The sequence below is a fragment of the Schistocerca gregaria genome, chromosome 1 (genome assembly GCF_023897955.1).
Source record: "Schistocerca gregaria isolate iqSchGreg1 chromosome 1, iqSchGreg1.2, whole genome shotgun sequence".
In the NCBI taxonomy this organism is placed as follows: domain Eukaryota; kingdom Metazoa; phylum Arthropoda; class Insecta; order Orthoptera; family Acrididae; genus Schistocerca; species Schistocerca gregaria.
Window position 1 is genome coordinate 113,828,848 of NC_064920.1, and position 23,127 is coordinate 113,851,974.

At 47.1% G+C, this 23,127-nt stretch overlaps 1 protein-coding gene and 1 non-coding gene across 6 annotated transcripts in view; one reads left to right on the top strand and one right to left on the bottom strand.

The window, feature by feature from the left end:
- Positions 1-23,127, top strand: part of LOC126334712 (microtubule-associated protein futsch-like) — an 802,673-nt gene that overhangs the window by 536,517 nt on the left and 243,029 nt on the right. For all 5 annotated transcript variants that reach the window (XM_049997227.1, XM_049997256.1, XM_049997264.1 and 2 more), the window contains 2 exons: positions 810-10,850; positions 12,961-15,082. In XM_049997227.1, the coding sequence (XP_049853184.1) occupies positions 810-10,850; positions 12,961-15,082 (12,163 nt within the window). The remainder of the gene's footprint in view (positions 1-809; positions 10,851-12,960; positions 15,083-23,127) is intronic.
- Trnat-ugu (transfer RNA threonine (anticodon UGU)) lies at positions 11,011-11,084 on the bottom strand. The gene has a single exon. It is a non-coding gene; the product is annotated as a tRNA-Thr (tRNA).

Below are 23,127 nucleotides of genomic sequence, written 5' to 3' on the forward strand. Positions count from 1 at the left end.
AGCCTTCAGCTACATCATTTGCTACGACCTAGCAAGGCGCCATATTCAGTTACTATGACTCCTGAACAAATAATATTGTGAATCATGTACCGTCAAGAGCGACGTTCATCATTAATGGATTAAAGTTATCAAACTAATTACGTCCGCTTTCTGCATTCTAATTCCTTGTCATGTTCCAGACCTCACGTCAGTATAGTTCTTCCCTCCTCACGCCAGCCTGCGTGAGCTAAAACGCGTGCATTTCGGCCTATACTCGTAACACGGTGTTGGCTCTTCAGCCAACACAACACTTCCCCTCTTAGAGACACTCATTCTTGAGGTTTTATAGTTTAAAATTACTGTACCAATTTACTGGATCAGGTAGTATGCAGATGGAACACTCCTGGTTAGTAGACAACACAAACTGAAACTTCGTCGTCTCTGGGTTGACAAATGCAATCAAAAGACGTCTAGCGAACATTTTGTCGCTGAGAACAGTTGATCCGCATGACGTGAAATGTCACCCCTAGATGTTTTATGCAAAGATATTAAGACACTCTGTATACCACACACCTGCAGGAGAAACCATAAAAACTGCATATGAGCCTTGCTTACATGCGAAAGTTTAATGGTACAACGCTAGTAGCACCCGAAGGAAGCGGCATGCCGTCAGATACCGTAGGAACAATAGTTCCGTTACTATTGGTACAACTGGTGTGGAGTATGTGATCAAATTTATTTAACAATTCTTTTAAAAAGTCATAGATCTTTGGTACGTCACGTTAAACAAAGAATAGCATCCTTTAAAGGAATCACTGTTTGTGCCACAGGTGAGCGCCTCTGACAACACGACGCACATCCCTCGGGGTGAAGGAGGCGCCATCGAGTCCGGCTCCCGGCTGATCCTGCGCGATGGCACCACCAGCGCTTTCGACTCAGTCAGCCTGGACGGCGACCTCGGCGCGCTGCCCGGAGGCACCGTGCTGGTCTCCTCCTCCAGCACCGCGGGCGGCGCCCGCTCCAGCAGCAAGTTCGCCACCTCCTCTTCGTCCGTGTCCAGCTCCTCCCAGATGAGCAGCAGCCACCGCCAGCAGGAGCAGTACCAGCAGAGCTTCCAGTCCTCCAGCTCGAGCTCCAAGCAGCAGGAGATGCGCTCCTCCTCCACCACGGAGTTCGTGTCCGGCGGCGAGGTGGTCTCTGTCGGCGACTCCAGCTTCTCGACCTCCGGCGACGTCCTGGAGAGCTCCACGTCCTCCTCGTCGACGGTAGTCCAGCAGGGCAGCAGCTCCAGCATGAGCAGCAAGAAGTTCAGTCAGCGCTTCCACGCCGACGACCTTGCCGGAGGAGACGTCAGCATCACTCTGCCGGCGGACAACGCCGCCCTGATCACTGTCACCGCGGGCCGCGACGTCATCCAGCGCATTCCGGCAGGGTCTTCCGCGGTCGATGTGAGCCTCACGGGTGGCACCACCGTCTCCAGTTCGCGCTCCACTACGGCTGAAGAAAGGGTGGCCTCGTCTACGACTTCCACGAGCAAAGTGGTCGAACAACGAATCATGAGCGAGCTGCACGATCTCGACTCCTTCCTGTCGACGCAGCACACTGGCGAATCGACCCCTGCGAGTCCCTACAGCGTAACCGAAATGCGCGACGGCGGCAGCTGGACCGTCGTCTCTTCGACTTCTGGCACGCAGCAAGATAACAGGAGGATCGTCACGAGCAGGGACGACACCAACTCCAGCGAGTTCGTCTTCCGTTCGGGACGGAACGTGAACGAGATTGACACGACCAGTACGCAGCAGACGGACACTGCGGTGAACAGAGACCAAATCTCCACGACAACTACGAAATCGCGCACTGCAGACGACAATCGAAACGAATCTTTCATCAACAAAGAGAAGCTGACGACAGTGACCTCCAGGCGAGACAATGTCGACGACGTGCGCAGTGATTCTTTCATAGACCAGGAACGAGTTTCGTCAGTCAGGTCCAGAACTGATGTTGTGGATGAAACTGACCGTATGTCTACTGTTTCAGAGAAACTCATTTCAACTACAGTGGTGGAAGATACAGGTAACAAACATATTGTGAAGGAAATAACATCCATAATCGTCGAGGACACCGAAGAGATGAAACCAGCTCCAGAGAAGCCGTCTGCACGTGGAGATAAACCGTGCAAGCCAAGCGATGGCATTACCGACAGGCCCGCAGCAATGAAAGAGACGCCTAGCGTGGACCGTCCGGCTCCGTCGCCAGAAACGACGAGACCAGAACAGAGGAAACCATCGTCCCAGGAAACACCCACGACGAAAGAGCCCACAGACTACACGACCACATATCAACAGTCGTACACCAATAAGAGAATCAGCGTCGATGTGAGCCCCACACACGATGCCTTTGCGAGGTCTCTCAGGGCCTCACCAGAACGTGCGACTCCGGCGTCTTCTACAAGGTCGTCCAAGACTTCGCTCGACAGGTCTAGCCCTGCGCGCTTCACGAAGCACACGACATACCGCAATAGAACGAGTCTCGACCACAGCTTAGCGCACCACGTTAAAACCAGTGCGGATAAGACCATCAGACGCCCGTCTCCCACAAGAGAAAGCCCAGAGAAGACTACAAGAAGAACGACACCGACAAGGACAAGCCCTGAGAAGATGACCGGTAGACGTTCTCCCACGAGAACTAGCACTGACAGGCTTACAGACAGGTTCTCACCTTCGCGAACCAGCCCCGACAAGACGGGAGCGAGACCGTCAGCACCCCGCCAGAGCCCAGAGAGGTTACTGAATGGCTCAGCACCCAGGACGAGTCCAGAGAGGACTGCACCAACCAGACGGCCGTCAGACAAGACGCCAGGTTACATGGCCCCTATCGGCAGGAAAATTTCCGACAGAACCAGTCCTGAGAAACATTCTCCCGCCAGAACTATACCAGACAGAACACCAGGACACATGACTCCTGATGGGAAGGTTCCGTCAGACAGAACGAGTCCCGAAAAGTCTACTCCATCAAGAACATCTCCAGACAAAACACCAAGTTACATGGCACCACTGAACAGGACAACCACAGAGAAAACTACACGCAGACGATCATTTACTTCACCCACCAGAGATAGCCCAGAAAAGAGAAAGACCTCAACGACCTCACCTGAAAAGCCTACACAGAAGCCGGACAGAAGGGTCAGTTCTGGAGACAGACCGCGTGATGTTACATATTCTCCATCGAGGAAAACGTCTGATACTACCACTACCACAACGATCACAAGGGATACTACTGTGAAGAATGCAGTAACCAAGGATAAACGCAGACTCTCGTCTGGACTGTCGCGTGCAGTTACCAAGAAACGTTCGTCAACTCCTGGCGCATCGCCACACACCAGTCCAACCAGAGATGGTGAGGTTCCCCACAAAGAACGGCAGAGCAGGCCGCGTTCTCGAGGCAGCTCACGCTCAGGGACCGATTCAGAGGTAACAGACGATGAAACAAAGACCACTGAAGTTCCAGATGCCAGTGACAGTGAACCGCGCATTGACGACAGACCAGAATCCAAGAGAAAACCCCTCCCAACATCCACAGATGATGAGCCGCAAACTGACGACGATACGCAGAAGATCTCAGATCGCAAAGCTCCACTTGACGATGATGAAAAACCTGAAAGTAGAAGAAAGTCGATTCCTGGGTCTACAAAAGATGAACCACACAAAGATGATAAGCGAAAACCTGAGGCGAGAAAGCCAAGTGTTACAAAACCTAAAGACGATGAAGAGAGTCCTGATGACCGTCGAAGACCACAATCTGGCAAGAAAGCAGTTCCAGATGCAGGCGACGATCGTCCTGGAACTCGTCCACGCGAGGAACCTTCTCCAGAACGCACTACAAAAACAAGGCGTGGTGACATTAATGTAATTACCGATTTCCTCGATCAGGAGCGTCTTCAGTTATCAAAACCAGATGACAAACATCCTACGAGAGAGCAGACAACTCGAGACATTCCAGACGATAAAAAGAAATATGGTGACACAGTAAACTTAATTGAAGCTGAAGCAGGGCGCCAAGTGTCACCATCACTAAAAAAGAGACCTACAAATGAAGATTCTTCTCCTGAAAGGAAGGAGCCCATGAGAAAAACTCCAGGGGAAACAAAATCTCCACTGTCAACAGATGTTAGTCCGTCTAGCAGGACATCACCAGACCGTAAGAAACCAACAGCTGACGAAATATCACCGGGAAAGAGGCCTGATGGCCCCTCTGGAGAAATAGTATCGCCTACAAAACGAAAGCCTGACGATGAGAAAGTGAAACCTGATGACACAAAAGGAACGAAAATTCCAGTGAGAGGATCTCCTGACAAGGAATCACCTTCGCACGATAAAGGAACACCTAGAGAGAAATCACCAGAGTACAGCTCAGAAGGATCTGTGTCTAAGGAACTACGACCGAAGAAGGATACTGGTCGAAGGTCTCCAACAAGGCCTGGAGACAAATCTGAATCACCAGATTCGAGTCCTGAAAGACGTGGATTTTCACCAATAAAACGCTTCAGGACAACACCCGACGGCAAACTGACAAAACCTGGCACTATTCCTGGTACAGACGACCATGAACCGGTACCATATAATGAGGCTCCAGAAAATGAACCGAAAGAGACGCCGAGTTCCAGGAGAGAACCTATTAAACCTAGTAAGCCTATATCATCAAGACCAACTGATGAGCGAAAATCTGGCATACCAAAACCTACCCCGTCTCCCATTGACAGCACAGATATAAATGACCGATCTGTGTCGCCTTCGAAGGGAAGACCATCTGAAGAGCGACCATCTATGCTGCCAGTCAGTAAACCAGTACATGGACAGCCTAAAACAGGGAAGTCGCCAGCCACAACACCCTTGGAAGAGAAGTTCCCGAAGGATGAAATTACCAGGTGGCCTGATGGTCAGAAACCTAAGGACAGATCACCTGACACTCAGAAAAAAGAAACAGAACGACCTCGACAATTACATCCAAGCGACTCGCCGAGGTCACTGAGCCCTGTTAAAGACAGCCCTTCGGCGCTTACCACTGATGACACGAGGGAAAAACTGAAACCTACAGACAGGGAACAGTCGCCTAGTGATGGGCGTAGCCCCAGAAGCAGTCCAGAACGAAGCAGTCCAGAACGTGACTCGTATATAAAAGGACGCCCCACCTCACCAACCAAAAAACCTGGAAGAAGAACACAAGGAGGAGAGTCACCAGATAGAAGTCCAAGTTCAGAGAGCAGCCCAGAACGCAGAAGCCCTCAGAGGCAGCAGACAAAGTCAGGTTCAGATCGTTCGCCTGGAAGCAGTCCTGAACGACAGACAAAACCCAGAAAAGCTCCTGAAACACCTCTGCAAAAGAAACCCTCAGATGATGTAACTAGGGGTTCACAGATAAAGAGGCCAACACCAGGAGCTGGCAGGCCCTCTTCAATACCGAGGACGAGCTCTGCACCACGCAGTGATTCGCCTTCTACTGACAAGAGAGTTCCTCGTAGACCACAGGACAAACAGGTTCCTTCTACCGTGAGACCTACGTCTGAGCCAGCGAGAAAACCGGAGAAACCGGGAAGCCGATTCCCACAGGCTCCAGACATCAGCCACAGGCCAGCTACAACTGTCAGGCAGCCAAAGGCCTCTCTACCGTCTTCTAGGAGACCGGAAAGTGGAACTTCACCAGCGACGAGTCCTGCACGTAGACGACCCGAAAGACCCGAGTCTCCCACTGACACAAAGAGGCGCCCGAAGACGTCTCCTACCACGTACTCCCCCTCATCCAGTCCTGAGAGACACCAGCCGAAAATGGCGCCTGTACATCCTCGGGACGACAGGCCGTCACAATACAGTCCAGAAAGGAAGGCGCCAAAAGATAGCTCGCCTGCCACCAGGCGACCAGCCACTAAAGTCAGACCAACAGAAAAACCAACAGAAAGAGTTGCTCCAAAACCATCACCCAAGTTCGGTCCTCAAACTAGTCCTGAGCGACAACCAAAAAAACCAATCGTCAATGGATATGACAGAATAGCGAAGTCTCCATCTGGACCAAAGTACCCAGATGACAAGAAGCCACTGAAGCCTAATGAAATTCCAACAAAAGAGCCAATGTCTACAAAACCAGGCAAGAAGCCACAACCGCGTCATGATAAAGACCAACCCAGGAAAACAGAAAAACCAGAACAGACGAGATACGCAGCAACAGCTAATTTCATTACACACCTTAGGGAATATGAAAATGATAAGGACGTTAAGAGGCCAAAGCAGAGAAAACCGGATGACGAAGACGATAAATCAACCGACAGGTCGTCGACTGTTTCGAGTCCTGAGACAGTGAAAACAGCAACAGACGCGCTAAATGATACTGGTGATTTGCATGTGACTTCATCTGACTTCATCGATCATGAAGCTACTCACACAACCACAACGAGGAAAAGGACCGAGATACATGTTCCTCAGGTTACAGACGAACCATATTCTGACAATGATGATGACCTTAATGAAGATGCTCCAAGAAGACCTCGCGACCACGACAAAACAGCGCCGAAAACTGCTTCAGTATCTATTACTATCTCTTCAAATAAGTCTTTCGACAGACAGAGAACGTACGATAAGACAGATCGGCAGGGAGATTACTACAGCGACGAATTTCCGGATGATTTTCCGGAAGAAAATCCGCCTGATGAATTCCTTGTTGATGACTCTGACACTGACTTCTCTGAACCTACAAGGAGACCTAAAGGACGTAAACCTAACGACATAAGCAAAATCCAAGAAGAGGAGCCAGGTTTGAAGAAGCCTAAACAAGGCCGGCCTGCTGAGAAGCAGCCGACAACAAAGAAACCCGCAGATACACATCTGGCACCTAAACGAACAAAACCATCTGCTGTGAAGCCAGCGGACTCGCGAAGGCCAACTGGAAGACCAGACGGGATGTCGCCTAGTAGCGCCCAGAGGCGACCAGATGCTCACAAACCAACAATCCAATCATCTACTAGACCTGAAAGACCAGCAAAGCGTATGCCCAGAGATGGTGACGACACGCGGCCTACACGAACAAATTACGAGAAAAATATTATTGTCAGATCCAGTTCTCCCGGTGATATCAAACCACACAGACCAACTACCAAAAAGGAAATAACTGTTTCCCGTGTTACAGATAACAGCCATTCAACCCGATTGACTTCTGTGAAGCAGCGAGTAACGGTGGCCTCTGCTACCACCAGAGTGACTGGCTCGAAGACAGCAAAGGTGACTACGACCATGGTCAAACAGATTGGCAAAAGACCTGTTCCTCTGGATGAGAATAACAGGCGAAAGCCTAAAACAGATCGTCCATCTATGACTACGGTCATGAATCTCAGAAATGCAACTGTGCCTAAAAAGACGGTACCTGCCAAGAAAGGCGCGACAAAACCAAAGAAAATGGTGAATGGTGTCAAACCTACAGATGAAACGACTACAGATGAAGAACCTGAAGCCCCTGAATTCATCACAGATGACGAGAAACACAGTATTCTCATGTACACAGAGGATGAAAGCGATATAAATGAACTCGATGACGTGAGGCACAACGAACTGCATTACATATCGAAGATAGAGGAGACAACAACTCGAGAAGATCGTCTAATATCATCCACACAAGACAAATTCAGAGGTGACACACTTACCACTCTGGAGGTTCACCACCCCAAATCTTCCCGTGAATCTTCTCCAGAGTATATAAAGCGACCTTTGCCCGTCACTGATGATGAAGATGGGGGCAGGCCTCGTTTTGCTGACAAAATCAGCGAGCCAGAAGATGATGATGAAACTGCAAGGAGACCATCAAAGACAGTATTTCAGAAACCCATTTTGCAGCCTGAGCCTTTGGATGAAGAAATTACCGATGATGAAGATAAACGTGCCCCAGAGGTTCCAGGACAGCCTAGACAACCAGCAAAGACACCTTATCGCTCTGAAAAGGTGACTGATGTGAGGGAACTGGAAACAGATGAAACCACAAACGTCAGTGTCGCTGACAGAGTGACTCAGTTCATAGAAAGCCAGAAAACAGTCACTTCACTTTACCAGCCCAAGCCTCAAGAACCAACGGACGATGAACCAAAAATTGATGACAGTCCAAGTTCAGTGAGTAAAGCAAAAGCTTTATTTGAAACTATAGCAAGTACACAGAAATCGCCTACTTCTCCAAGGCAGATCGATATTCTAAGCAGGCCATCAGTCTTTGAAGCTAGACGAGGTAGTCCACGAGTGACTCCAACAACAGACCAAAGTGGAACACCAAAATCGCCTGGCCGTCCAATAGAACCAAAGCGGGCAACATGGCCCCCTCAGAGGCCTCCTTCTGATAATGAAGAAGATTATCCTGAATTGCAAAAGCCTGGAAGAACTTTGCCGACAGGTGGCCAACCCAAAGATCTTGACCATCCAGTACAAGACAAAGAACCCAAGAAAGGAACATGGCCTAGCAGGAAGGAGCCTTCTGATTTAGAGGGTTATCCACCATCACAACAACCAGACAAGTCACGACCTGATGCTGAAAAGCCAGATGAGCCAGAGAGCCATCTCCATCGTCCTAAGGAACCCAAAAGAGCTACCTGGCCTCCTCAAAGGGTAGAAAGTGATAATGATGACGATGACATTCGTCCTTCACAAAAACCAGACAGGCCCTCTTCTCCTGTTACCCAGACACGTCCAAATGACCGTAAAAGTGGCACCTGGCCCTCTCAGAAGGAGCCAGACGAAATAGATGACGATCATTCTTCAGCACATCTGCCTGACAAGAGATCGCCTGACAGCAAGCGACCAACAGATGACAGTCGTTTGGTGCATCCCAAGGAGCCGATAAGAAGTACCTGGCCTCCTCAAAAACAGCCATCTGACATGGACCGACCAAACGATAAACCTCAACCTGTGCAACCAAAAGAGCCAAAGAGAGCTACGTGGCCTCCACAGAGAGAACCATCTGATGTAGATGATAGCTATCAACCATCTCCACACCGACCAAAAGGCGATGGTCCTCAAACCAAGCGTCCAGATGACGACTATAGGAGGGAGCAACCAAAAGAAGCCAAGAAGACCACATGGCCTCCACAAAAACAGCCTTCTGACGTTGAGGACGACTATACGCCTTCACGTAAGCCTTCTAGAACCTCGCCTGACAAGGAACAACCGAAGAGATTCGACGGAAAAAGACCAGAAGTACCCCAAGATAAGTACCCTAGTGATGAGGATTCTGAATACCCAGTTGGTTACAGAAGACCATCTAAAGATACTCCAACATACATTTCAGAGTCTCCGTATGATACATCACCAGCACGAAAAATTTCGAGGCCAATGGAAGAGCAACCTAGAGACGAACCAACAGTTAAACGGCCTACCGATTCGTATGTCACCACCACAAAGGTAGACTTAACACCAAAACAGAAACAACCATTCCATCCATCTGACAAAGAGACATCGCCAGAAAGGAAACAGCCTGTACCCACTGACGAAAAGCCTCGAAAATTCTCGACAGATACATACACAAAAAGCAAAACACCACAGCGGACCTCGTCGCCAGACGAAAGACACGTTGCTCCATCTAGAAAAGATAGTTCCCCAAGAAGGCCACAGCCAGAGACATTCAGTACAGGGACGTATCCGAGGAAGAAGACACCAAGGGAAAGCTCCCCAGAAGATCGAGTACCGTCGCCCACGCGCGGCAGGCGTCCTTCCGGCAAGGATGAGCCGGAGCGCTTTTCCACCGCTACTTTCCCAAAGAAAACAGCACCGAAAGACGAGGAGCCGTCGAGAAGAAGCCCACAGAGGGAACAGCCTCGCGGAATTTCAACCGATACGTTCACCAAGAAGAAATCACCTCGAGGAGAATCACCCGACCGCGAGACGTCACCACAGAGGAAATTTTCGACAGACACCTACACGAAAGATAAGTCGCCCAGGGACCGGAGGCCAGACGAGCGCGATAAGTCTCCGACGAGAAAGTATTCTTCTCCTACTAGAGATCGTCCACACGAGCAAACACCTGGAAGAAAGCCGTCGAGTGGAGCTCACCCAGAAAGTGACGGAACGTCACCGACGGCGAAGAGAGATTTTACCAGACCAAAACGTCCAGAAGACTCTCCAAAGGACACATCACCGACGAGAAGAGATACGACGATCGTGAGAGAGAGGCACGACGATTTCTCGAGTGCCACATACACAAAGAAGACATCGCGCGACGTTTACACTGAGGAGAGGGTGTCGCCCACTAGGAAGGAATCAGTACCGCGCCGCGAGTCTCCACGCGAGGTCAGCCCGACGAGGGCGTCGCCTACGAGGAGAACAGCTCCTGACGAGAGAGACCACCCGAAACGGCGCTCGCCCGACAGGGCGCGATCGTCGCCCTCGGCACCACGCTCTTCGCCGACAGACTTCAGAGCGTCGCCCGAAAGAGGCCCCAGGACTTCCCCAACCAGGCGGGAAGAGGACTACCCGAGGAGCAGGGAGTCCCCAGACAGGAACCGTTACTCGCCGGACAGGGCAGAACGCTCGCCCGAACGGAAGGAACAGACTCCAGCCACCAAGTCCTCGCCAACTCGCAGGACCTCCGCGCCACGGGAACCTGCTGAGCCGGTCAGGAAGACGTCGACGCCCAAGGACCGGAAGGAGCCGACGCCTCAGCAGCCGGGTGGCAAGTTCGGCGTCGCACTGCGACAAGTCAAGGCCAAGACGGCCACCAGCGCCGCCACCACCACCACCACCACTACAACAGCGCAGACGCGACGTCGCAGCGGGGAGGTCCCTAGGCCCAAGGCTCCGGAGGATGAAGAGGACATTGAGCAGATCTTCGACATCGTAGTTCTCGAGAGAATGGTGAGTGTGGCGGAGTTTTAATGTCATCTTATTTCCACGCTGCACGAAAATAGCCGCTAGCTAGAAAGATAAGGAAGAGTTGCACACGCAGTACTTAAAAGCAGTAAATGACAATTAATTGAAACCCTCAGCTGCCTCGATGGGGACAGCTGAAAATATGTGCCCCGACCGGGATTCGAATCCGGGACCTCCTGCTTACATGGCAGACGCTCTATCCATCTGAGCCACCGAGGACACAGGTGAATAGCGCGACTGCAGGGACATATCCCTTGCACGCTTCCCGTGAGACCCACATTCCCAACTGTCCACAATCTACATACGTAATGTTCCTAATAGATATTTGCCCATACATTCATTACTCGCGCCCTCTAAGGTTTCAATTCCCGTAAGAGTTCGGGCAACCTGTGTACATTCGCACAGACGAAGGTCAATGGCAGGGTAGCCTTTAACTATATATATATGAAGATAGTAACTGTTCTCGAAAGAACAGATACCATTGATGACCGAGCAGCTTCTCTAGAATAAACGATAATTAATTGAAACAGTCAGCTGCCGACAGGTGTTGTTGATATACCTCGATGGGGGCAGTTGAAAATGTGTGCCCCATCGAGACTCGAACCCGGGATCTCATGCTTACATGGCAGACGCTCTATGCATCTGAGCCACCGAGGACACAGATGAATAGCGCGACTGCAGGCACTTATCCCTTGCACGCTTCCCATGAGACTCACATTTCCAACTGTCCACAATCTACATACGTATTGTACCTAATAGATATTTGTCCATCCACTCATTACTCGCTCACACTAAGGTGTCGATTCTCGTACAACAGTTACTATCTTCATATACTTAAAAGCAGTACTCAGATGCTTGTCCCCCCCCCCCCCCCCACTCGTTCAGTCACCGATCTTATTACTGGTGTGAAGCTGCCCATTCTTTACTATTTCGTACTTTTTTTTCATGTCATCATTTCAGAAAACATCCTCCATAAACATTGTTCTTCTTTTTTTCTTCCATCTTCTTCTTCCCTTTCATAGAATTTTAGCCCGACTCGCGCGCTGTGGCTCCCACGAATCCTATTTCTTCCAAGGTCTTCCAATACTCTTTCGATCAAATAGCTTATAGTTTCAACCTATCATTGTTATTCTGTTGCTTCCCGTTCTATTTAAATGATCCTGCCACTTGTTTCACCCATATTTTATTTTAATATTGATACTATAATTTGTGCACAGTAGGTTGCGCCCAGTTCATTAGACACTGCGTTAGACATTGGCGCAAAGGCTGGCGATCAGGTATCTAATGCCGCCACCTCTCCTCTCCTTGCCAGCCAAACACTGGCGGTGAAAATTTCCATCGCCACGATTCGAAACGACTTATCTCAGAGTCCTTGCGTTAGCGACCTCTGCTACGGAGGTAAATACATTTCACTGTTTCTGAAAAACTTTTCTTGCTTTTGCAGGTCTGCATTTTGTATCTGTTTTGGCAATCGCCACATACTTTGATGCCCAAATAGTAAAAGTCGTTTACCGCTTTTAGTGCATCATTTCCTGACCTAATTCCTACAGTATCATCCGATTTAATTCCGCTGCACTCAGTTACCGTTGTCTTACTTTTGATTGTGTTCATCTTATAATTTTTTTCAAACACTATCTATCCCATTTAAGTAATCTTCCAACTCTCTTGCCAATTCTGAGACCATTTCTTAAAGTTCTAATTTCTCTCCACTGATATTTAAATCAGTTTTAAAAATTTCTTCTAGGTTTTGTTTACTGCATGCTCAATTTACAGACTATAGAAGGGAATTTGCTACGACTCTGTTTCACTCTCTTCACAATTACTGCTTCCCCCTTATGTCATCTGACTCTTGTGACTGCAGTCTATGGTTCGTTATGTCTTCACTTGTTCAGAATAGCTTCACGACACTTTCATTTGTTGTAGTGGCAAGAGGCCACAACGGAAATTATAAAGTTCACATCCCATTTGTTTATTTCTCAGATTTTATGCTGCCTTTGTCCATAATTCTGGAACCTGCAACTTCATAGAGCCTGGTAAGGTGAACTTGGCACACTGACTGGATTTTCTAATTTAACTTGGGCGTTCTCGTTCGCAGCTGGAGGTCGCCGTGGCCTACGACATCCGACGGCGCCTCCGTGCTCAGATCCGAATAGTGCGCCGCATGATGTCCGAGTCGAGCACGACCACCACCACGACGATCAAGACGACTCGCACGCTGCGGCGAGAGGATAAGCTCCACCCTCAGGATTCAGAGCCGGAACACGATTTGGAACCGGAGCCCACGAGCGAAAGTGACGCAGAGACTGATCGGCGCCGACCCGATGAGCCGGACCGCAGGAGACCCTCCAGAGTAGAGGAGAAGCCGTCCGGCAGGCAGCCCTCCACACAGGAGGAGGAGCGGCCAGCTGGCAGGAGGCCATCCAGGCCAGATGAGAAGCCGACGGCCAGGCGACCGTCGTCACAGGATCAGGAACGCCCGGAGGCGAAGCGTCCAGAAGGAAGGCGCCCATCAGGGCAGGACTACGAGCGTCCAGAGGGACGACGCCCCGCACCACAGGACACTGGCCGTCCCGAGGGAAGGCGTCCATACTCGCAGGATTTCGACCGTCCAGAAGAGCGACGTCCTTCGTCACAAGACTACAGCCACCCAGAAGAAAGGCGACCGTCGACACAGGACCACGTGCGTCCTGAAGGGCGAAGACCGTCGTCTCAGGGTTACGAACGTCCAGATGACGTGCGGCCAGAATCACCAACTGGACAGAAACGACCTGAAGGCAGACGCCCTTCCGCGCAGAGAGACTACGACAGTCCAGACCACAGGCGCCCCTCACCAGAGAGACAGCAGGCGCCTCACGGTGAGCGAGAAAAGCCGTACGGGAGGACTCCATCGAAAGATGTACTCCGACCTGTCAGCAAGGCTCCTCAGGAGTACGCACCGACTGAAAAAGGAAAGGGCCCACGTGACACAGATAGGCCGTATGGTAAAATCCCCTCTCAGGACATTCTGAGACCCACTTCACAAAGTCCGAAGCGTCCGGAGGAACGGCGACCGACTTCCCGAGATTACGACCGACCTGAAGACAGGCGACCGGAGTCACCTGCCCGGGACGAAGAGCCGGACGACACTTATCCATCCACGCAGCAGGACTACGACCGTCCAACGTACAGGCGTCCGTCACCTGAGAGGCAGCAGGCCCCACATGACGATAAACCTTACGGTAGGACACCATCGCGAGATGTACTCCAGCCAGTAGGGAGAACTCCTCAGGAAGATTCGCCAACTGACAAAGAAAAGAGGCCGTACGGAAAAATACCATCCCAGGAGATACTCAAACCCACTGGACAGCGCCCATACCAACCTTTAAGGACGAGTACGCCAAAGACACCTCGAGAAGACGAATCCAAACCTTATGGTAGAATCCCATCCAAAGATATATTACGCCCAGTCTCGCAGAGACCTCAAGAGGCTAAACCGTTCTCGCCCAGAGAACCTGAGAAAGAGAGTCCTTACAGATCGACTGCAAGGGTTCCACATGATGAGGAAACCAAGCCCTATGGCAGAGTACCATCTCAAGACGTTCTAAGACCAACTTCTCAAAGACCGCAGGATGACACTCCAACTTCCAGGACACCTGGAGAGGAACACACTAAACCATACAGAAGAGGACCATCCCAAGAGATACTGCGACCAGTGTCTCAGAGACCAAAAGAGCCAGAATCTCACACAGACTCTCCACGGGACAGTGACATTACTGGACCATACGAAAGGACTCCGTCCAGGGATATACTGAAACCTACGCCAGAGAGACCTCAGGATGTGAAGACAGTACCAAGAGAACCAGAGCGCAAGCCTTCCAGAGATTCTCCAGTCGAAAGTGACAAGAAGCCCTACGGTCGAATACCGTCGAAGGATATCTTGAAACCGGTGTCGCAGCGGACGCCAGAGGGCAAACCCTTCTCCCCGAAGGATACTCCGGACTATAGGACCGGAGCAAAGGTGCCTCGTGAAGATGAGACGAGGCCGTACGGGCGGGCACCTTCCAAGGACGTGCTGCGACCTAAGGAGCTGCAAGACTCACCACGTCTGGCAACGCGCGACGATGGCCCTTCACCAGTCGACGACGTCTGCAGGCCATCCAGGGACGGACAGAGGCCAGCCGAGTTCGACAGGAAGCCTTCGAGGACAGAAATTACCGTCGAGCTGAAGCCATCTCCTGGTAAGTCCAAGCGAAGCTCTAACTTCAATAAGGAACGAGTCACATAAGACGTAACATACCTTTTATTTGCTCAGCGGTGCAAAATATAGAAACGAGGTTTTCAGCAAAAGACAGCACTGTGTTTCGATCCACTGTTGTGTCAAGGCCTTTACAGCCAAGTACTGGGCAGCTGGTGCTGGGCCTGAGGGAACTGTAGTTGGGAATATTTTGAAATGGGATTTCCAGCGCCGTCATTTGTCTTACAAACTAGAGAAACCTCTCGAATACCTTGGCCAGAATCGGCGTATTGTAATTTAATTACAGGATAATATGTCCTAGACAAAAATATGAAATCTCAGTTTTCATGTGTCAACAGAGTAAAATTGTTGACGGGTATGCTAAACGAGAGTTGTTCTTAATACAGGATGAGTTGCGTAAGACATAACATCGCTTTTATTTCCTTACTAGTGCAAGATGTCAAAACAAGGTTACTGGAATATGAGAGCACGTAAATGATCATGTAATTTTCTTACTTAATTAATACTTTTAACTACTGTATCAGTCGATATAATGAAGGAAGTATCGTTCCTTAGATAGACCGCTATAGTTTTATTGGCTCCATCATTTCGGACCGGATTGGAGGAGTTAATCGTATACTATTAGGTTGTTGTTGTTCAGTATTTATCCTAATAAACAAACGGACAAACATCAGAAAACGAAAGTGACATATTAGAGGATAAGGCAACAAACAGAGTCGGTTGAACTGCAGAAAGAACTACAACTTACTATCAAGAGGATCATAAAACTGAGGATAGAGGCTGTAATAAGGATAAATATAAGCAAGACAAAACTGATAAGAATCGTTACTTAATCAAGTCAGCCACTTCACCCACTGACACCTTAATTTTGATACTGTTTGTTCACGCCTATTCATTAGCTTAGTCTGTGTTTAATTTTGATGCATATTAGATCTCAAAAAATTTTCTTCTGAGTATATCTTTGATTTACCATGAGCTGTGTGATGCACACATGTCATAACAGTTCTTTTATTCGAAAAAGATATATTCCGATCCTTTCTCTCTGAGTAAACTACATTTTAGACAGATCAGTAATGTCGAACTCAATGAAGATCATCTTGTTGCCTTGATTGTTCTGAGGACCGGCGAAAATAAAGGCAGCTTAATAATATCAATTAGGACTTTCGTGAAAAATCAGTGCCGTCAAAGGGAACAGTCATGTTGCGCTGAAATCATCAGATCAGTCTTTCTGGCGCTGACAAGTCGAGCAACGGTTAAGGAGAGCTCTATAAATCTTGTACAATAAGAGATAAGCTTAAAAAAATGTTTGAAGTTTTAGACTGGAGAAACTTTTTCTTTCAATTTGTATTTCAAAAAAACATGTTTCCCCCATTTTAACATTAAAAATTTACGATAAGATGTTCCCATGTTGGCGATGGGGAGTCCTCCACTGTACAGTAAATGTTAAGTCTTTTCTTAATACCAGTAGTCGTCAAAATACAAGCTCTAACGTAGGCCACGTGGATTTTTATACCAGTGTTTACTTGTTACTTTTGTGTGTGGTATTGAAACTGTAAAAACTATTTTTGTAAATCGAATTTTGAATTGTACTTGACACGCTTATACGGAAGTGTTACAAAAGAACACATTCGTTTTTTACTTTGTGCTTAAGCACTTTTATAGCCTATCTGCATACACTTCGGATATCCCAAAAAACATTTCCTGCTGGCAGCGACCAGAATGCTTACCGGATTCGTTCTGTCATCTCAGCCATTGTAGCAGCTACTCTTTAATAGACAATGTCTTTCAAGCGTCCCATTCTACTGTATCAGCGTCTTCCTTATTACACCAATAAGGAGTATAAGCATATCCATAGCTATGCAAAAGCTGTAAATTCTTCCTTTTTCCTGTTCGATCCATCACTACCACTAATAGTGCTTTGTTGATATTAACGAATCTGAACACTGAGTTATACCTCTTTTCGTACAAAAATTTTTTTTCGAGAACATTATTCGACACTAACTTTAAAGCAACTTCTATCTGAAGTCATTGAATTCCCCTATTTTCTACGAAAAGGATTCATACGATAGCTCTAAGACATAGTTGGTTGCAAACAAGTTTTCAAGTTGCCTGTCATTGTTGCGGTTATTCTGCAAAGGAAATCTTTAACCTGTGAATTTCCGGTATATCTTTCGCGTATATTGCCACCTTTCTAAAGCTACGTGAGTTGATGCTGTCGATTACCTAGCAGGCCCAAAACCGCTTGGCAACGAAAATAAACATTAGAATTTTTTTATTTTCGTTCTTAAAATTGCGTTTATCCCAAAATGGATTTTGACAGCTTGCAGCAAGGCGCAGCGGCTGCAAACGTTTGCATCATTTGAAATAAGTTTTTTCTGGAGATGGCGACAAACGTAAAAACGAGTCCTTAATTGCCTACGAAATTTCGTGTAACATTAATTCGCGCACTGAATCTTATCGCGAAAACGCATAATGCACTGACATCGATCTCTGTAAACTAATGCAAGGTGTTTAATATACAAAGTGAAAGCAATGGTCGCAACGCACTTCCCTGGGCCACACCCAAAGTTAGTTCTACATCTATCGATGATTCTGCATTCAATATAACTTTATGCGTCCTCCCTACAGAAAGTGTTTGGTCTAGTCACAACTTCTGCTTCACATCCCATACTACCGTACTCTTATTGCTGCCAGTTTCGATTGTTACCCATCATCACCATACTGAAGAAGCTTTTCAGTTACAGTATGTGTGTAAATACATACATGACGTCCGAAGCCACTCTACGTAATGAAAAAAAAAAAAGAATACTGCGTATGAACGAATTTTATGTATGGAGTTCTGTTGAAATACCTCTTCCTCCTACTGATGATTAGTAGCAATCGAAACTGTTAGCAGTAATATAGGTTTGTTATCTCACAATCGCAGGTATTTACATCCTTGGTGACATTCGTTTCAAGAATATTATGCTGTCCTCTGTGGCAGGTACCTGACGTTTCCTTTCTTACAGTGGGAAATGTCCTCAAAGTCTGCATAGCTAACTTATATCCTAAACTTCAGTTCGTATCTTTACCGTGGTTCGGTTACCAATAAACAGTTCGGAAATTTCGAGCAGCTGAACAAGTGTACGTTTGAATATTAACAAACTACACTTTCTTGCCTTTGAGGATGTCTCTTGCAGTACGAGACTAAACATTACGAACAGGAACATGCCTCTGACCATGACCTACAGCCTATGAAACCATTGTCACAGAGAAACTAAGCAGCTGATGCAGGTAGAGCATGATATTCGATAACTGCAATTTCAATAGCTCCGAATTCAATCATCAGTCAGTTATTGGTTTGATCAATCGCTTGTTCCACCTCTTGCTAAGCGGCATTGAGATTTCGACTCTCCCTTAAACTTTACGTACTATTATAATTTGTTTGGTAAGTCACCTCGAAGTTAGTATCCAGGAAAGGGCATACCATCTATAACGGTGCTAGTAAATCTCTGCATTCAAACCAGTTTTTGAGTTGACGACGATTTGAGTTGTTTACTACCTACAGCCCGGAAAGTCTGGGTAAATTCATAGTGGACAAAATCAATGAAGTTTTTAAATTAAATGTCAGCATTAAAGTATCGGTGACGTAGGTTCGCTCGGTTCAGGTCCGGCTAGCGTATCTACCAGATCGCTCCACCTCTGCCGCAGAGACGTGTTAGTTTGACTGCTCTCCGCCAGAGTGCTCTTGCAGTACAATCGCAGCCATACAACGGTAAGGCACAGCGCTACCTCAGACCTCGGAGACACACAAAGGTTGTAGCAGGCATCGCCCGCAGATACGTCTCCTGTAATTGTATATTACTGCACATTGCACAACGACAATCGAAGCTGTCGGATGCTTTTGCTCCGCCTGTGAACGCCTACAAAATTTCCCTTCACGTGCTGGAAGTCCCTGTTAAAGAGTATGCGTCACACGACAAAAAAAAAGTGCTAACGCATGCACAGGGTGAACCCGATTTGTCAGAATTTCGGAGGTTTTTCTGAGGAACATTTTCTGAGTATATTGTTATAAAGGACTCGTCCTCTCAGGCGGTACGTTCCAGAGTAATTGCCCTTCGTTTTCATTTCTGATTCCCCGTTTGTATTAGTATTCCACTGAATCAGATTTGTTCCATTCACTTACGGAACGTGCTGTTGACGAACAATAATGCTTAATTCGCTCTTCACCCTCTAGCTTGTGTTCCATGCGGCTCGGTTTCATCTCGGGTTGTTTTATCCGGCCGAGTTAAATATCCATTGACGTAATAGTGCCGGCTCTTTTCATAGTTGTATTTTCACGGAAACAAAAGGTAGCTAAATTGAATAGATCATAATTATTTTATTATTCTGTAACAATCTGCGGTAGACCACAGGTCCCTTATACCACTTTTTTTCTTTTTTTTTTTCACAAGCACACTCAGCTCTACCTTCACAGCGATTATATGTACTCCAGACATAGTATTACCGATTTCCCATTACTTATGTTACTGGAAAAGTGCTACCGTCTGTTTCTCCTCAGCTTTCATTGTCTTTTCACCGTCACCATTCAACGGTACTAATTTAATAATTCTGAACAGTGATATGCAGCTCTGAAACTCACGCGCACCCGAGACAAGAAACAATGGCCGGTCACCCATGCCTCAGGAACAGCGACTATTCATCATTCACTCATGCTACGGTTCCTCTACCAATTCCCCTACGCACAGCAAATGTTTGTACTTGTTTTTGTTACTTATGTGAAATTGGATCCGTTGAACACGTACTCTGCCAAAAACGTAGAATGGTGTGGGCTGAAAGAGATGCCAGAGAATTTAACAGCGCTGACATAGTGTACATGCCAAAATGTGTTCAAACTTTAAAATGTATCACACACATACCCGATGAATTCGTCACATTTCATACTTTGATAACTTTGAAGTCACTGCATAAGTGTTTTTGCGAAGGTGACGAATGAAAAACATACATCATAAGTTCTACATCTACATCTATATCGATACTCTCTAAATCACATTTAAGTGTTTGGCAGACGGGTCACTGAAGTACCTTGGCCGGCCGGAGTGACCGAGCGGTTCTAGGCGCTACAGCCTGGAACCACGCGACCGTTGCGGTCGCAGGTTCGAATCCAGCCTCGGGCATGGATGTGTGTGATGTCCTTATGTTAGTTATGTTTAAGTAGTTCTAAGTACTAGGGGACTGATGACCTCAAAAGTTAAGTCCCATAGTGCTCGGAGCCATTTTTTAGAAGCACCTTCACAGTTCTATTCCAATCTCGTATATCACCCGTGAAGAATTAAAATCTACATCTTTCCATACGAGCTCTGATTTCCCTTATTTTATCATTGTGATCGCGTCTCCCGGCCGGCGTCAACAAAATATTTTCGCATTTGGACGAGAAAGTTGGTGATTGGAATTTCGTGAGAAGACTGCTCCGCAACTAAATACGCCTTTGTTTTAATGATGTCTTTACCAAATTTTGAACGAAAAACTTTTTGTTTATGTTAGTGCACAAAACCAATAATGACTAAAAAAATCGAAGCCCCTGTAGGAAAGGAAAGGAATCTATAAGAGCCATTTGAACGTGGATTCGCAATAAATCCAAAACCACTAATGGTTTGTTTTAATCCATACTTGTGGGTGGTTGCTGTTTCACATTATAAACAGTAGAAAAGTACAATAAATGATGTACCTCCATGGCATATTTCGCGAAGACTATGAATAAGAGGGAATGAGCACATACGCAGACGTGTCGCAATGTTTTACCTTCGCCTCATAGAGCAGGCAGTGACTGATGCTGGTAGCAAGTACCCACCCCCTGCAATATACGTACGTTGACTTGCCGAGAAAATATCGCGTATGTAGATGCAGAATATGTCAATAATAAAAATGATCTTCGAATTCCAGCAACACTTAGCGAAAAAGGCAACCATCAAATTAAATCAGATCGAAGAAATAATAAACTGAGACAGCAATAAATGTACGATTGCGCTATTGTTTTTCATATAGAGGTTTGATGCACTAAAGTTTCTACTAGAACACTAGCATCTTTTCCGCATTCGAGACCAACGGATGTGAACTTTCAATCGGCTACACTGCTACCAAAGTCGGAGTTTCCAGTTGGAGGTGATGCCATAGTGTGAGACTGATTTCCCGCTAGCTAACGGAAGACATTCATTAAACGCACAACAAACGGGACCACGTAATTAAGGAGGTCTGTAGTGCAAGGTGCTTTAATTCACCTCGAGAGGTACTGCCAGACACTGCTTTTGGTTGTTCCTGACACCGTACGCATCGCCGCCGTCGGGACTTCCGAAAGTTCAGCCATCTCCACAAACTAGCATAGCGGTTCTCAAATTTCCTAACTACCTTCGAACGCGATCCGATATCAGCCACCACCCTAACAAAATTCAGTAATAACTAATCAAACTTTAAACTGATGGAGAAGTGGAACGCAATGATTTACAAATTACGGAAGACAAATAAGATTTGGTTAACGTTCAATAATAATGACAAGTATTTACAAATTGCGGAAGACAAATAATATTGGTTAACGTCTAAATAATAATGACAAGTTTTATAATAAAAAAACATAACAAGTCAATTAGATTGTTGTTACTACAGGGGGATCCAGGGAGGGAGAGGACAGGGGAGGAAATCAACCCCCCCCCCTCCCCCAGCAGCATAATGCTGAAAAAGCCCGGGTCAAAACCTAAATGTCCTCAATCTGGTTATTGGTAAAGAAAGCACGATAAACAATTTAAATAAGTGAGAGCATAAAACAGCTTCAGTGCACTGAAACTATATGTCATTGACCCCTGCCCTCCTACAGTCTATCCTGGAACCCACCACTGGCTGTTACTGCTTATTTCCGACAACATTCGGTCTGGTCTCACCTAATACGTACCTTAAGTTATGCTTCACATTCATTCTGTTCATCACTTCTGTTTCCATAGGCGGCAACCGATCTTCCCACTCGTACCATGTAGGGAATGGCTTTTCTCCGTATTAAGGCGTACTCGTCACCAACTATTCGCAAAAATATTTCCAATTCTACCAAAACTCATTTTTTGGGCGTTGTCTTCGCGGAGCCCAAGAAACTTCTTTTGCTGGAATTTCATTACCTGAAAATATTTCTCCATTCACTGAAAAATGAAGTAAAACACAGCCATTTTGTCGTCGGTTTTCCAAATCAAGAAAATAAGCGCTAACAATATATGGCAATTGCAGATTTTCTTTAATCTGTAAATCAGTATGATTCATTGCTTGCGTCGAGTATCCATTTCTGTCGGCAGCTTCAATCTTGCATTGAGAAAGCACCGATATCCAAATAAAATCAGCGTCTTTGTTTTGAGCTGTCAAAATATTCACTGTATTTCCTTACAAGTCGAGGTGAAGCGGGTTTATTTCTTAAAGGAAAAAAGAAAAATCAGCCGTATCAGTTTGTAAAAAATCACGCTATCTTTTACCTTGGTTTCGTCGGCGAGCAAACACCTGACCAGTAAAACGAGGAGTGCGACGTGCTTGCTCGAACCGCAGAGCAGTTTCGAATGACGCTGGGCAGCATCCGAACGAGATGGCGCAGTGATTAAACACTGGACCCGTTTTCGGGAGAACGGCGGTACGTATCCCCGTCCGGCCATCCTAATGTAGGTGGATTTCCGTGGGTTCCCTGAATAGCTTAAGACGAATGCTGGGATGGCTGTTTCCTACATCTACATACATAATCCGAAGGCTACTGTTCGGTGCGTGGTGGAGGGTACCCTCTACGACTACTTGAGATTTCCACGCAAATAGAGCGAGCGAAAAATGTCTATCTTCTGGGTGGTCCATTGATCGTGACCGGGCCAAATGTCTCACGAAATAAGCGTCAAACGAAAAAACTACAAAGAACGAAACTTGTCTAGCTTGAAGGGGGAAACCAGATGGCGCTATGGTTGGCGCGCTAGAAGGCGCTACCATAGGTCAAACGGATATCAATTGCGTTTTTTTTTATAGGAACCACCATTTTTA